General features: G+C 32.4%; 1 protein-coding gene and 1 long non-coding RNA gene across 2 annotated transcripts in view; both read left to right on the top strand.

Annotated features, from left to right (window-relative positions):
* LOC143066744 (matrilin-1-like) overlaps nt 1–17377 on the top strand; it is a 30492-nt gene that overhangs the window by 5324 nt on the left and 7791 nt on the right. The window contains exons 6-7 of the mRNA XM_076239555.1: nt 3419–3434; nt 4775–4840. Coding sequence (XP_076095670.1) covers nt 3419–3434; nt 4775–4840 — 82 coding nt within the window. The remainder of the gene's footprint in view (nt 1–3418; nt 3435–4774; nt 4841–17377) is intronic.
* On the top strand, nt 11296–17151 carry LOC143068585 (uncharacterized). The gene is made up of 4 exons (XR_012976200.1): nt 11296–11410; nt 12265–12333; nt 12770–12913; nt 16810–17151. It is a non-coding gene; the product is annotated as an uncharacterized LOC143068585 (long non-coding RNA).

Below are 17377 nucleotides of genomic sequence, written 5' to 3'. Positions count from 1 at the left end.
TATCAAAGGTACCAGGATTATAATTTAGTACGCCAGACGCGCGTTTCGTCTTCATAAGACTCATCAGTGACGCTCATATCAAAATACTTATAAAGCCAAACAAGTACAAAGTTGAAGAGCAATGAGGATCCAAAATTCAAAAAAGTGATGCCAAATACAGCTAAGGTAATCTATGCCTGGGATAAGAAAATTCTTATTTTTTCAAAAAATTCAGAGTTTTGTAAACAGGAAAATTATGTCAATGACCTCCTTATTGATATTCACGTCAACACCGAAATTAGAGTCTTTTGTAGACGAAACGAGCGTCTGGCGTATATACAAAGTTTAATCCAAGTATCTATGATGAGTTTATGATAGCGCACAATAGGAATAAGACACAATAAGGAATAATATCGACTAGGGCTCAATTTGGACAAGGATACAATAAGAAATAGGACACAATCGGTAAGAACCCTACAAGCAATATGAAAAATGTCAATACTTGACCCGTAAAAATTGCAAAATTTGTTAATTTTTCAAGTCTATCAAATGAATGTTAATTTTATCACTGTATGATAAGCTTGATATAATCTGGGTGAGTAGGTGCAGAATTTTTATGATATCCCTATTAAAGAGGGGCAAAAAGATACCAGAGGGCATTCAAACTCATAAATAAAAAAATACACTGACAACGACATGGTTACAAAATAAAAAGACAAACAGTCAAACAATAGTACAAAACATAGAAAAATAAGGATTAAGCATCACGAAGCCAACCAAAAACTGGGGTGATATCAGGAGTTCAAGAAGGGTAGGCAGACCCTGCTCCTCATGTTGCACCCGTCTTGTTGCACATGTTATTATAAACTCGGTAAATAGTCTAATTTGGTAGGTCACATATGTAAAAGAGGACGGGATTGTACATTAGGACATCAGGAACATATCCGATATTTTCTGTGAAACTGATATTTCATAACGGTCAACCAACTCGTGATGGCGTCCTTCAAATTCACGAAGGGGTGATTTCAACCTCCCCCTTTTTGAAACTCTTGGTTAAATAACCACCTTGTGAGCAACAACCCTCTATCAGAGAAACCATGGTAGGAAATACAAGTCCGGGAATATCGTATCAATTTGGAAATAATATATACCTCGTATTCAGGCGCTGCTGAAATGTTGCTACATAGAAATGGAAAGTTCACAATTGGGAAGCTGAAATCATGTCTTTTGTAGTAAAGTTTTGTTTTCAACCGACATTCAGTTTCTCGATTAAGTCAAGATATGACGCAGCTTTTTGAATGGTTTTACACTAGTCATTTTTGATGTCCTTTATAGCTTAATGTTCGGTGTGAGCCAAGGCTCCAAATAGTTATCAAAGGTACCAGGATTATAATTGAGTACACAAGACGCGCGTTTCGTCTACATAAGACTCATCAGTGACGCTCATGTCAAAATATTTATAAAGCCAAACAAGTACAAAGTTGAATAGCATTGAGGATCCAAAATTCCAAAAAGTTGTGCCAAATAGGGCTACGGTAATCTATGCCTGTGATAAGAAAATCCTTAGTTTTCGAAAAATTCAAACGTTTTGTAAACAGGAAATTTATAAAAATGACCACATTATTGATATTCATGTCAACCCCGAAGTGTTGACTACTGGGCTGGTGATACCCTCGGGGACGAAACGTCCACCAGCAGTGGCATCGACCCAGTGGGGTAAATAGTTATCAAAGGTACCAGGATTATAACTGAGTTCTCCAGACGCGCGTTTCGTTTACATAAGACTCATCAGTGACGCTCATGCCAAAATATTTATAAAGCCAAACAAGTACAAAGTTGAAGAGCATTGAGGATCCAAAATTCCAAAAAGTTGTGCCAAATAGGATTACGGTAATCTATGCCTGGGATAAGAAAATCCTTAGTTTTTCGAAAAATTCAAACGTTTTGTAAACAGGAAATTTATAAAAATGACCACATTATTGATATTCATGTCAACACCGAAGTGTTGACTACTGGGCTGGTGATACCCTCGGGGACGAAACGTCCACCAGCAGTGGTATCGACCCAGTGGTGTAAATTTCCAAAGACCGTAATTTGACCTAAACTGGTTTACTATTACATATTGTGACTTGAATGGGGAGTTGTCTCATTGGCACTCATACCACGTCTTCGTATATCTATCATCTATTTTGGTCATCAATGCTCTTCAACTTCGTGCTTTAATTGACCTTCTTTAATTACTGATTTTATTCAGGCGACACTGACGAGTCTTTAACACGTGTCAAGTGATAAAAATTTGTGAAAAAAGGCCTGGCATCTATCATGAGTTCATTATCAGATTTATAATATTGAAATTAAGATCGAAGGGGAAGGGGGTGAGAAGTTGTGCTAGTGTCATTTTCGTATATGAGAACTTAAAATTCAGAGCAAACCTGAGAATCCTACAATTTTCACAAAAAAATGCAAATCCGTCCTTCTCTCCCCGTTGGTATATATGAACATGAAAAATGATATTATCCAATCTTTATACTTGGTAAGGGACCGTTCAATATTTATCAGATGGATGGGCCGGTGCAAAATGGGGCGGGGCAAGCACTTTTTTTTGTGGAAATATTTGGACGGGCAAGAACTTTTTTTTTCAATATTTAGTAGATGGGCCAGAACATATTGTATAGGAAAAATTTTGCTATCAATTTTATTGGTTTGTAGGATATTTCTTTTGATGGCACTCAAAACATGTCTCAACAAACTGGTAGCTTGGCTCATTTCTGTCAATTTTAAGGATTTAATTAAGGAATAAAAAGCTAGAATTTTCTGTTCAGACTATCTTTTAAATTATTTTGACCTTATAGAATACCAAATTGTTTAATAGTTTGGTGTATTGCGGTTAAATTATGGATTTAAGTAATAGGTAAGAAAAAAAAGCTCAAATTTTTAGATAAAACTAAATTCAGATAGTGAACTTTAAATTTTTTTCTAACTTTTTCAAATCATCTTGGATTTTCCTAAAACTCTACAGTTATCTCATTTATAGATTGATCTTATAGAAAGCCAGGTTGCTTGGTAGTTAGGTGTATTGCTGTTAAATTTATAGATTTAATTAATAGGTAAGAAAAAAAAAGCTCAAATTTTTAGTTTAGGTTGAATCTAGATAGTCATCTTTGATTTTTTTTATAACTTTTTTAAATCAACATGGACTTTTATAAAACTCTACAGCTATTTCATTTATATATCGATCTTAAAGAATGCCAGGTTGATTGGTAGCTTGGTGTATGGCTGTCATTCTTATGGATTTAATAAAAAGGTTAGAAAAAAAGCTCAAATTTTCAGTTTAGGCTAAATCCAGATAGTCATCTTTAAATTTTTTTATAACTTTTTCAAATCAACATGGATTTTCATAAAACTTTACAGCTATTTCATTTATATATTGATCTTATAGAATGCCTAAATGTTTGGTATTTTGGTGTGTTGCTGTCATTCTTATGGATTTAATAAAAAAAGGTTTAAGAAAAGGTTTAAATTTTCAGTTTTTGGTTATTTCAAGATAGTCATCTTTAATTTTTTCCATAACTTTTTCAAATCAACTTGCATTTTCATAAAACTCTACTGCTATATCATTTTTATATTGATCTTACTGAATGCCAGGCTGTTTAGTACTTTGGTTTTTTGCTGTCATTTTATGGATTTAGTTAATAGGTTGAAAAAAGCTACAATTTTAAGTTTAGACTAAGTTCAGATGGTCACCTTTCATTTTTTTTATAACTTTTTCAAATCAACTTAGATTTTCATATAACTGTACAGCTATCTCATTTATATATTGATCTATTCTTTGATTTTAAGACATAAAAATTTAAAAATTTAAAAATAGAAAAAGAACCTAAATCATTTTTAATTGTCTTTATAGAGTTTTAGGGGGGCAAGGACTTTTTTTATAGATTTTCTTAGATGGGCAAGGACTTTTTTTCAGAATTTAAAAGGACGGGCAATATCTTTTTTAATGAAACAATATTAAGAATGCACCGGCCCATCCATCTGATAAATATTGAACGGTCCCTAACAATCTCTATATGGTAACACACTTCTTAAAAATCGAACGACATATAGCCGGGTCGACTACACATTTTCTTAAGCTGTTACCCAAAGTATTTCTACAAAAATGGCCTTCCGAAATATTGTGATGGTTTATATTTTATCAGCAGTTTCAATTAGATACGGATTCTTAAACAATTTAAAGATCATACTCAATCATTTCAATAACAATCTTTACAATTTTATAAGCATGGTACCTTTACTAACTATTTACAGTAACATGAAAACCTACGATTTTTTTTACATTTTACACTACTTTTCCCAATTTATTGAAGTTATACACTAACCTCTCCACCAAAGTAATGATTAAGAAGGACTGAAATCAACGCTAAATAACTTTTATTGTTACCATAACAAATTGATTGACCTATATGACATGTAGTTGTTACATCTCACTAGCGAACATTTTGCAGTCCTAGATATTCATATAACAGTATAGTCATCTGGTTTGTAATTTTACCGTTCATTTCTTATATTCCAAACTGTTACATTTTGATTGGTAATGAATTTTCTTGACGGGTGATGCATGTGTGTCATAATTACCATGTCAACACTGCCGATCTCACTCCTTGTGATATTATCATTTTTTGTTTGTTACCTTGAAATATCTTTTCTAATCGATTAACGAGATTTGATAATCAGCAAAGAATTGTCGAATTACTTCAACAGTTTGTTATAATGTTGTGATGTTATATCATCGTCACAGGGCTTGAAAGCGGAAGCAATAGAAAATAATCCTTCTTATGATGAAGGAAATATCCTCACTAGTTTGGTAACGACGTTTGCCATATATATTGCAAAATTCCCGAGACCACAATAGTACATTTTGAAAATATTATCATTTAAAATATTTTTTTTCTGAAACATGTTTGTTGTCTTGTTTCATTATTTATCTAGATAGTTGCATTAAGGGCAAAACTGTTATCATAAAAAAAAACTTTTTGCTGCATAATGAGAAAACAAAATTTCTTTAAAAAAAAATGAAAAAACGATACTACGCATAATTTCTTTAGTTTTCTTTAGTTTTCTTTGTTGTGTCATGTGTACTACTGTTTGTCTGTTTGTCTGTTTGTCTGTTTGTATTTTTCATTTTTAGCCATGGCGTTGTCAGTTAATTTTCGATTTATGAGTTTGACTGTCCCTCTGGTATCTTTCGTCCCTCTTTTAATGAGGATTTTTATTACTATAGTGTGTTGTATTTGATATTAAATGATATAGTTATAGTACATCTAGATTTTATTTATACTGGCCATGTAACATAATTACTTTATATTCGAACGAACATATGACGGAAACTATAATAATGTTTTTTTTAATATTTTTTTTTTATCATCAAGAAGAATGGAAATGTTGCAAATAATTGACGAGCTTTTTTTACTCCGTGTTTGCAAAGGAAGTATTAGGTGAATGCCACTAGGTTTTCCACTGAAATTATAAATAGTTATAAGTTAAGATCATGATTTAAAAATCTAATATGAGTGTACACTATTTGTAGAAGAAGTACAAAGAAATATCTGTAGAACTAACGAGTGTTTTTATTAAAGTATTGTTCATCATGCAATGCAGATAAATTGGCTTTGTCAACGGAACGAAGAATATTCAACATATAGAATGACACGGGTTATGTTCTTTTCATATATGTTATGTTGGTATGATACTAAACCCCTAACAGGAAGGATTGTGCCTGATATTCATATGATGAAATCATAATCACAATCAGTTTAATTGAAGTCTGGAGCTGGCATGTCAGTTAACTGCTAGTAGTCTGTTGTTATTTATGTATTATTGTCATTTTGTTTATTTTCAGGTATAGGTGGAGGGTTGAGATCTCATAAACATGTTTAACCCCGCCGTATTTTTGCGTCTGTCCCAAGTCAGGAGCCTCTGGCCTTTGTTAGTCTTGTATTATTTTAATTTTAGTTTCTTGTGTACAATTTGGAATTTAGTATGGCGTTCATTATCACTGAACTATTATATATTTGTTTAGGGGCCAGATGAAGGACGCCTCCTGGTGCGGGAATTTCTCGCTACATTGAAGACCTGTTGGTGACCTACTGCTGTTGTTTTTTCTGTGGTCGAGTTGTTGTCTCTTTGACACATTCCCCATTTCCATTCTCAATTTTATTATCGTGTCAAAAGATTTTTTTCGTAAGTATACAATGCATATGTTGTTGATAACTGGTTTTGTAGTTTTTATCATACCTATTATCGCTTCTTTTTTTCCAGGTTTATCAGAAGTGATATCAGTATATGTGATCAGTATTTAATTGACGTTTTCCAATTTACAAATACAAAATTGGTGATGTCATTATAAAAAAACGTCGAAATCTGTACTTTGCACTTAATTGCCCTCAGGAGCACCTGAGATTATCCCCGATTTTTGGTTTGGTTCGTGTTGCTGTTGTTTCCCTATTTGTGACATTTTTTTACTATTGTGTCTGTTTGTTTTGTTCAAACATCGTTGTCAATATACGGGACATGGATGCGACTGTCATACAAGTGAGAGGTTTAGCGCTTTAAAACCAGGTTTAATCCACCATTTTCTACAACAAAAGAAAATGTCTGTACTAAGTCAGGAATATGAGAGTTGTTATCCATTCGTTTGGTGTGTTTGAGCTTTTGATTATGCCATTTGATTAGGGACTTTCCGCGGAGTTTTATGTTTTACCGATATACATAATTAAAATGAGTCACTTTCATTCACAACATTCTATTTAAACTCTCATTTGTTCAATTTTAATATGGAATTAGGTAATCGTGAAATATCAATCAAACATTGAAAAGAGAACAGCATTTTTTACAGAGAGTCGTAAAATCAAAACACAATACTTTCTTGCCTAGTTTGTAGAGAGATAAAAAGACATATTGCAGTAAAGTTTTATGGGATTCGAAGTGAGGAGAAAACTAACAGCCTTATGTATTCTCAAAAAAATTAACAGAAATCAATATGTGACGACCGCTTAATTACAGGTTCCTTACTTGATGTAATCTCACATAGAATATCCAAACAATGAGCCCAAAACAATTATTTACCAACAATGTGTATTTGACTTTATCCAATGAAATTTTTTGCAAAACAATTTGGATTTGGATTTTAATACATTACAGATTAATTTTTACGTTCAGACGCTAGCTAAAGCTGATACATCATGATAAATTAATGAGGCTATTAAATTTGATATTTGTCTTTTTGTGCTTCCTTGTTATATATTTGTTTGTTTTTAAAGTGATCATTATTAGGCAACAACCATTTTCTTATCTCGTGGTGGGATGGGATTTTCATTGTGTTCATAAAATATTTGTGTTCTTATGAGAAGGAAAGCAAATTCTTTTCTACTATCGTGTGGAACAGAAATACATTTTTTTCACATAACCATATAAAAACAACATAAAATTCATTTTAATCTTTTAATTGATGTTAAATGTAAAGTGCATGGCTCTGTCTATATCCTGGCATTGGCTGTTGTCTCTGTTTTTTTTAGCCCACTTCCTACATTATGATTTTCTTTGAGTCCGTCATACAGGTTTTCTTGTTATAATAAAACACCCATGCAACCACGCATCCCATATTGGATGATAGGACCCGACACTATTTTAATGTTTCGCCAGTTAAGCTTAGAATGATAATTTTAAGATGCAATATTTAAATATAATCAAATGGGAAGATTAATCATGTATATATTGATATATTTACATTTTAATTCTTCCTCAATAGATCTAGTTATTATAACAGATCTGCCAACACCAGGGATCCAACTGTCAATTCGTTGTTAAAGTCCTTAACTTTGATCTACTAAGCATATCGCCAATACCTTTAGGTTTGCTATACGCAACTATTGGTGCTGTATTCAATATTTGTACACAATGTTCGTCAAACTCTAATAAATGCCGGAGTTTTATTTTACGTTTCTTTCTTTTGTTCAGCAGTGTCCAATTTTTTTTTCAAGCAGGTGACAGCATACTGTTTCTTCAGCTACAGTGCAAAATCTAAATTTTTTTTTCTGTCAGCTAGACCATCAAAATACTTTTACTGTTGTACCCCTATTTTTGATATTTTTACCTATTGTGTCTGTTTGTTTGGTTCACGCACCAGTCAATATAATGGAAATTGATTGCGACTGTCATACAAGTGAGAGGTTTAGCTAGCTATTAAACCAGGTTCAACCCACCATTTTCTACATAAGAAAATGCCTGTACCAAGTCAGTATTATGACAATTTTTATCCGTTCGTTTGATGTGTTTGAGCGTTTTGCCATTTGATAATTGACTTTCCGTTTTGATTTTTCTTTTTAAAGTGGTGGTAACTACAGAGAAATATTACTATTACATTGAAAAAAATAATAGCAACTATAGTTCAATAAAAAATATGTAATCATAAAATCGTGGACCTTATCCGTTGATATTTTTTAATATTAAACATAATTTAAACAAAAGAAATAATTATGTAGTGTCTGCATATTCTCAATTTTTTATTAGATAATATTGCTAAAAGAAATTAGACAGCTAACCAGACACTTTTTTTTCAATTCGAACTTCCCATACACTGAAAGATAGTTAAGCCGATTTCATCTTTTAATTTTCGTTCATTAATTTCATTTTTTGAGTTCATGTAACGTATAAATACGTGGTTTAAATTAATTTCAACAAGTGTTTTCCATGTCAAATATTTGCCTTTAAAAATCTTAAAATGAAATTTTTTAAACAGATTTAAAAACAAACATCACGAGTAGATGCATTTAAATACATTCAAAAGGATCCATGTGTGTAACTTATGCTATATTTGTTCAGACTATACCCTTGAATTAAACAAAAGTATAAATATGCCATTTAATTTTGAAATAACCAATATTTAGATGAATTTTGGCATGAACTGAATCATGTGTTAACATGCTATTTTTAAACGTATTCCATTTTATGACTCCGACACAGTGCAGAATTTATTTACAATTTCTATTTATAAGCTTAAGGACGTTACTGAACATTTGGTTGTGATACATTAAAGTCACTGCGGTTAGTGTGAATAAAAAAGAATATAGGTACAAGTAAATATAAATTAAAAAAGTATCCAAACGAAATCACAACAGAGTAATTTCTAAAAGATGCACTTTTGTTTATTTTTCAGGCATTCTGGAAGAAAATAAGAGGCAAAAGACAATGATACTAATTACGGCAATTATTCTTTCTATTTTTGTGGAGTCAGAAAGTTATTTAACAATCAACTTCACTGCTAATCTTCAAACCAAATATTATTCAGATTACTGGACGTCTCAGAACATTTCACAGAATGGTCCATTGAAGTTGTTTACTGTACGAGTTTTTCCTAAGAGGTAATTATAGATGCATATATAGTAAAAGACGATTTATAAGGTGTTTTATTGATATTTGCTTGTATCGGTAACACAAAAATATATTTTGATTTTCCTTATGTAGCAATTGTTCCTGTCAACATGTTTGGTAGTGTCTTTATATCAAGTTGCCCGTTTGATGGACGCCAAATAAATTTGTTATTGAAATTAACAAATGCTATATATCTGTTACTCTAAAATCATACAATTCCACATTTGAACACGAAAATCCCCTCACAGCTGTCTGCATTCTATAAATGGAAAGGTCTTTTGATTTCGATTTACCGGAAAATATTCAGAAACTTTGGATTACCTCTTAAGCTCTGAAGCAATATTTCCCGAGATGAGGGAAATTTACATATCCACGTGTAGACACGGAACAGTTAATACTACTTTTCTACAAAAGACATGTCAAAATTTTACATTTTTGTCCATGACTTATTGTAGTATAGAAGCCCATGTGGAATTTAGGTTTTCTGACTCAGAAAAGACAACAAGTAATATCACTTCAAAGCTAGGTCTTGACTTGATTGACAGTGAATTATTATTTGAAGATAAATCATGCAACGATTCCCGATTCTGATAGGCTAGCGGCGATTTGGGAAAAAGCCGCTCGTTAAGGTTTTTAATGCACCTATCTAACACATAGCTAATTTTGGTATCAATTGAAAGGAAAACTTCTAGACCATACGATTTGGGTGGTCGTCAAAGTTCCCTATGGTCACGTTTCTTGCAAATCTCACGAGAACACAGACATGTCGAAATACTATGGATTATACGGTGACATTAAACATTGAATATATCGGCATTGTTGTAAATATATTATTCCTTTTTATCTAAGATAGCTTTTACTACATTCTAAAAAGACATCGAATCCAAAAAAAAAAGAAGATTTTATGAAAAATTAGTTAATTCAGAGGCATCTGTCAGATCAACCCTAAAATGTAAAAAAAATATCATATTTTCTAAGATTGTCAGTGTCAATGACTTATTAAAACTCTCAGATGACACTGAACATTCCATAGAATCTAGAGCGACATAGACGATCGGCAACAACAACTACGCAAAAAGTTTATCATTATCGCTGAAGGCCGAACTGTTCCAGACTGGAATATTTTTTTTCTATCAAACAGCAAAAACAAGCAAGCTCTGATTACTTTCCTTGGTAATTATCTGAGCAGCAATTTGTCTGATATGTTCAAGGAGGAAAATAAATGTTTAGTTCTTGCCGGTGCATTTTCCAATTCAGAAATATAGTGCGACAACTCTCTAATGAGCATGTAATCGATCTCCCAGACCTTTTCTGTTAGAACGAAGAAGCAGACACAAGAATCTTGCTTCATGTTGTACACTTTGATAAAATCTTTCAGCTGTTGAATATAAGGGGACGAATCATAGTCAAGTGTTCCGTTACAAATGTGCTTGTGCTCTGTGTTCATTATTTCAAGGTTCTTAATTGTGTCGACTGAACAAATGTGCTTTTTGACGGGGTCAGCTAATTCTCCTAGGGACTGTAGAAGGTACATACAAATCCGTGAGTTAAGTAGATCTCTTTCACCTTTACTAGCTAACATTCTCCCTGCAGTGCATGCTTTAACTGGTTGTGATACCACTTCCGCTATATTTGGGTTTGGCAATAAGACTGTATTCAAGTTGATACGAAAATCTCCGAGTAAGTTTACAAATCTCCAAAACTTTGACAAGATTGATTTTTCCACATCGTTGTCAGCAGCCAGATAGCTTATTTCAAGCTTTTATGACCCAAAAGACATGAAAGACAAATTCGCTTCATCACATGTTGACTTAAACAACTTAACGGTACCAATTTTCCTGCACCAGATGAATGTCGCGTTGTTGCTGACACATTTTTTTTATTCTTAAAGGTTCTTGTGGTGACGTTTTACCTAATTGTAAACAATATGGACCAACAGTATGTATAGGAACTTACAAGCAATGGGCATCGAGAAACTGTGCAAACTATTGCAAATTTTGTAATGGTAAACTGACAGGTTTTTGTTATTTATATAAGCTTCAAGTTCAATGTTAGGAAAGGGCATAACCTGTCACCATGGGGTTTAAAGCAGATGTATAACTTATCTTATAGAGAATATATTTTACATTAAGACTTTTCTGGATCCACTTCTTTGTTTGTTTATTGTACTATACAACCCAGACTAACAATATGTTATCTCGTTCCAATTTTATAGACAAATATTTATTTGAGTCTATAGGCAAAATAAAGAATGAAACTATCACAATTAAGTCTGTCTTTTATATTTACTGAAACAAATTGCTAAAAATAAAAACTCTTCAATGTAGAAACATCCAAGCAGTGTCAGAATATAAAGTATTATCACACATTTGATACGGTATTAACCAGATTACGGCTCCTATCATGACTTTCTTGCTGGAGGATTGTTACTTATGAGAAAGTCATAGATCCAAAAGTGCTCATCGTTAAGTAAAAGTCAGCACTTCGATTTGTTTACGAACACCATAATGATTTGCTGGACTATCATGAAATATCTATGTCACAAATGACTTCGAACAAATAGTGATAGAAGATACCAATGGGAAAATCCAATGAAAAGATTTCAATGGTGACAACCACAATTCCGACAATTGTGTACAGATTATCTTTATATCTTTATCATCAATTGCATTCAAATGTTTGGATATTGTAAGCATTGATTTATTCATGTATGCTATAAAGTTAAGATAAATCTGTTATTTTCAATTAAAACACACTAATTCATATAATTCATTATGTTTTGCAAAAATAAATCAACAAAATTGAATCTTTTTGCAAATCAGTAATGTAATTTTTTTTCATTGTTTCTTTCCATAAGAGTAGATGTTTTGACAAACAGCACATTGGCACCAGTTTCCACAGTGGTAACACCAGTAGCACCATCACCTGGTGGGTTAAATCCATTTTTATTGAATTCATTGAACATTTCACATATGGTTTGGACACTTATAATTGTTGAAGAACACGTTTTGATTTCTAGATGTCCTTTATGTGTTTTGCATTCAGATGCTCATAAAATTGAGCATGGAAATACATCCCTGGCATTACATATTATAAATCAAGTATAAAATAGTGTTTGAAATACGATCTGTGATTGATAAGTATTTTCTTGATTAATGTGAAATGGTTTATGATTTGAAATTTACCTTACATGCAAACATTAAACTTGGGTATTCTTTCAGCTTTGTATATTCTACCACACCACTCTGTTAGTTTAGTACTTTCTTCGTACAGTTACTTATATTGTTAAAATTAACGTGTAGTTCACTTGTTCTCTGTTCTTATATGTTTTACATATTTTTAAGTAATACATGTTCTGTTCAAGCACCATCCATATATGGCTGTAACTTTGAACAGAACCTATGCAGCTGGTCCCAGGGAAGAAGGGACATGTTTGATTGGACACGTTTAAATGGTCGAACCTCTTCTACTAATACCGGACCTACAAATGATCACACTACTGGCACTTGTGAGTTATACCCTAATATTGTTGATTGCATATTAGAAATTTGATTAGACTTAATAAAGGATATTAAAATATTGATTGATTGAATGATCAGTAACGTAATGTTTAGCACTTTTACTTGTGCTATTTCTTGGTGGTTAGTTTTTGTTTGTTGAGTAAGCCGAAGTGACAGGAGAGAACAATCGACCTGCGGTTGTGAAACTGACTATCATTGTCAATAAATATTGGAGTCCAGCGCCAAACACTGCGGTTGTGAGTTCGAATGCCGCACAATGCAAGATTCGAACCTCACTGCCTAAGTGTTGACAGGGAGTTTCGAACTGACTACCTTTTTGTTGACAGCGGCATTCGAACATACTATCTCAGTGTTGAAAGCGAGAGTCCTTTCACATAAATGAACGCTAGATTATTTATTTAGAATTCTTGCTTGACAATTTGTATATTTGAATTTGTTATGGCAAGTACAAATGTGTATAGACAACTTATTTGAATCATTATATGATCTATTGCATACCTCTAATTGTCTTTTGTCATGTAGTTTTTTCGAAGATTTTAGAAACTTATCATCTATAAGGGTTAAAGAAAACACAGGGTTGTACATACTTTCAAAACGTTGCTGTGTATATAAACATTTTATCTTTATATATTGAGTTTCTCACAAACAAACGAAAATCAATAATAGGAATTATGTCTGCTACTCCATTAAACAAATACTCTTTTTGTTGACGTGACTTTATGGAAACTATTTGATTTTTGTCTCTTATCTTTTTAACTTTCTTTTTTTTATCGGTCTAAAAAACTGAATCAACACGTAATAATGTCTTGCGTCCGATGCGCTGTTCTGGATTTACCTTCATCAGGAACGCTCAAAGCAAAACATTTGAAATCCGAAGATGTATAAGTACCGAAACCGTTGAAGAGCTATATCTCAAAAATAGCTCAAATAAATAGTCAAATTCATCTAAAAAGTAAAATCACAAAAATACTGAACTCAGAGGAAAATCAATTCGGAAAGTCCATAATCACATGGCAAAATCAAATAACAAAACGCATCAAAAACGAATGGACAAGAACTGTCATATTCCTGACTTGGTACAGGCATTTTCAAATGTAGAAAATGGTGGATTGAACCAACTTTGCCTGAGGGAGTTGAAACCTTCTAATGTCGACCTAAAATGTCTGCCTTCTTTGGCTATCCTTCTGTAGTAGCACGAAACTGTTGATCCTGTTTTCCTATATCATGGTTTGTCTTCTTGTTCAAGTCTTTGCCCTATTGGAAACTGCAATGTGAATGATTTTTTTGTAGTGTTTTACTTTTACGATGGATTTTAAAGGGGGAAATTGGGATAACTTAAGTAAATATGATTTTATCCTACCAAATCTTGTGTTTACCGGAACCATGTATAATTGTTCGCTTTTGTGAATATTTGTATGTTTAAATTTATCTAAATTTATTTTATCCTTTATTTTATCCTTTTATGTAATAGCAATTAAATCCACGAAAAGAAAAGGAAAATTTATGATAAGAGAAATTTAAAAAAATGATTTTCCGTAACATAAAAAGACAAAGACAAATACAAAGACAAATATGATATTTTACAAATGCAATTATTTGGTTAAATAATCCAATGGATGGTCCTCACACGGGTCATTCGAACACTATTTGTTTATCCTTGTGTCTCAATAGGTAAATTCTCTGTTTATTCACGATCTATGTATAAGAACCAATGAAATAATGTCATGTAATTTGCTCTACAGGTTGCATTTCTGTAAATATTGACAATGCAATTTCCCATAGGAACTCCTTTTACGGCTAAAACTGTACCACTTTTACTATGAAGTTTTGAAAAAAATCTTATCCTAGAATTGAAAGTTCATATGCACCACAATTTTTTTCAAAGGTCAAAATATAGAGCTGTGCGGCATATTTTCAACGTTTATATGCCCTGAACTTCTCAGAGTTTAAACTTACACTAATTTTCTTAACTACCCCTACCTCGAATGAAATGTTACCACAGATTTCAATGTAAACAGTATGCACGTGTTTATGTACTGGTAACATTCCCAAGTTCTGTCTCTGCGATATGGAACACAGAGAGCATAACTGGGAACCAGTATGTAAACAAAATTATTTTTCTATGAATATTCAATTACTCCCCAAAAGAGGCGTGTTTTGAGAAACAGCTGTATTTACAAAGTGCAACCTATACAGACATTTATTCAAATAGAAAACTCTCTAAAATCAGTTTTTCTCACATTAATACTCATTTATCAGAATTAAAGTCTGAAAGAAATCACTGTGTATACTCTAAGTTTTTCTTTACTCTACATTTTATACCCCCTTCCCTGTTTCAATTTTTTAAAGAATTTGAAAACAAGACTTTAATTATTGACAGCTTACCCTATTTGCATATTTTCTGATAAAAAATGCCTAGAACCTGTTAAAAACTGTTTTGATAACATATTGAAAGCATATAAGAATATCATAAATGTAATGTTTAGCAGTCAATCATTACAACATTCAAGATTATATAAAGTATCCAATCCAGCCTCTATCTCCAGTCCACATCTTACTGTATGCCTATTTGTCAATTAAAGAACACATTTTCTGCCTCAAATGGTCAATTTAGAATTCTTGTCACAACAGTATCATCTGTTACCATATATCTGACACAATTTAGCTACTATATATACTAGAAGTGTTCAAACAAAGCCATATTTGCAATAGTTGTATGTATGCAGATACCAGTCTGAGCTATAAATTCACTTAAAATGTTGTTGAGATGACAACTAACATCTGATTTTTGCATAACTTCCAAGCATAGTTATTGTTTTCTATATCAAGAACTTTAAAATCATAAAATCATAGCATTTACAAGTTAAATTATTTGTTTTATGACCCAGGGGGTAGGCAATTTTTCTATGTTTTTTGCCCCTGGGGCCTCAAATTTCCTAAATCATTCTGCTGTTTCTAGCAATTTGGAATATTTAGTACATATTCAGGATAGAACACACTATTGTAAGTTTTCTTGAGATATTTTTGTTTTTCTAGCTTGTATTTATTATGCCGTGGTGACAAGAAAGCAGATTTAGGTGTTGCGGCTTACTTTTGGGTTATCGAAAGGACACAAATACCCCATAAATAATATTCAGGAAGGATCTATGAGTTTCAATGACTGCGAAGAGTAAATATAAGCACTTCTTAACAATTTAACTTACAAATATGCAAATATTATGATTTAATTTTGTATCCAGGACTTTAGGTAAACTATGCATACTGGAAACTGTGAATTTATGCTGAGTCATCATATTTAAGGCCCAGGATTCTATCAATCTTCATTAAATATTTATAAAACTTCTTATTTGAGTTAATTTTTTTAAAATCTGTGAAAAAAAGCACATTTGGTTAAATTCTGAATGTTCCCCTTTTTCACCCTATATAGGTTGCATTTCTGTAAATATTGACAATGCAATTTCCCATAGAAACTCCTTTTACGGCTAAAACTGTACCACTTTTACTATGAAGTTTTGAAAAAAATCTTATCCTAGAATTGAAAGTTCATATGCACCACAATTTTTTTCAAAGGTCAAAATATAGGGCTGTGCGGCATATTTTCAACGTTTATATGCCCTGAACTTCTCAGAGTTTAAACTTACACTAATTTTCTTAACTACCCCTACCTCGAATGAAAGGTTACCACAGATTTCAATGTAAACAGTATGCACGTGTTTATGTACTGGTAACATTCCCAAGTTCTGTCTCTGCGATATGGAACACAGAGAGCATAACTGGGAACCAGTATGTAAACAAAATTATTTTTCTATGAATATTCAATTACTCCCCAAAAGAGGCGTGTTTTGAGAAACAGCTGTATTTACAAAGTGCAACCTGTATACAGCTGCTGGGTATTATATATACATAGAGACATCTTTACCACGTAGATTTAATGACAAAGCCCAGTGTTTTAGTGCCAACATTGTAACCACTTCAACAAAATGTTTGAGATTCTGGTACCACATGTACGGCTCAGGAATCAACACACTAAACGTATACCTATATAACAGCACAGCATTAGGAATTCCAATTTGGACTCATTTTGGTAACCAAGGTAACACATGGTACCATACTAAGATAGATATCCAGGGATATTCTACATATCATATAATGTTTGAAGGCGTCCGTGGAAATGGCATCATGGGAGACATCGCTGTTGATGATATAAGCGTTCTGGAAGGATCATGTCCAGGTTTGTTGGGTATTTTTTTTTTTTTTTTTTTTTTTTTTGTTGGTAAAATACACAAATATTCTAACATCTGATATTTATAGATCTGACATCAGCTGGAGAAAAATATATCATGAAACAAGCTGACTACTTTACTACAGATTTCATAATTATTGTTTTGAACGTTAATGGTTGAGCACAAAAGTGCAACATCTTATCGACCAAAATTTTGCTGTTCTTACTG

Source organism: Mytilus galloprovincialis, chromosome 3 (genome assembly GCF_965363235.1).
Source record: "Mytilus galloprovincialis chromosome 3, xbMytGall1.hap1.1, whole genome shotgun sequence".
NCBI lineage: Eukaryota > Metazoa > Mollusca > Bivalvia > Mytilida > Mytilidae > Mytilus > Mytilus galloprovincialis.
Note: the sequence above shows the minus strand (reverse complement) of the source record. Positions and strands in the feature narration are given on the sequence as shown.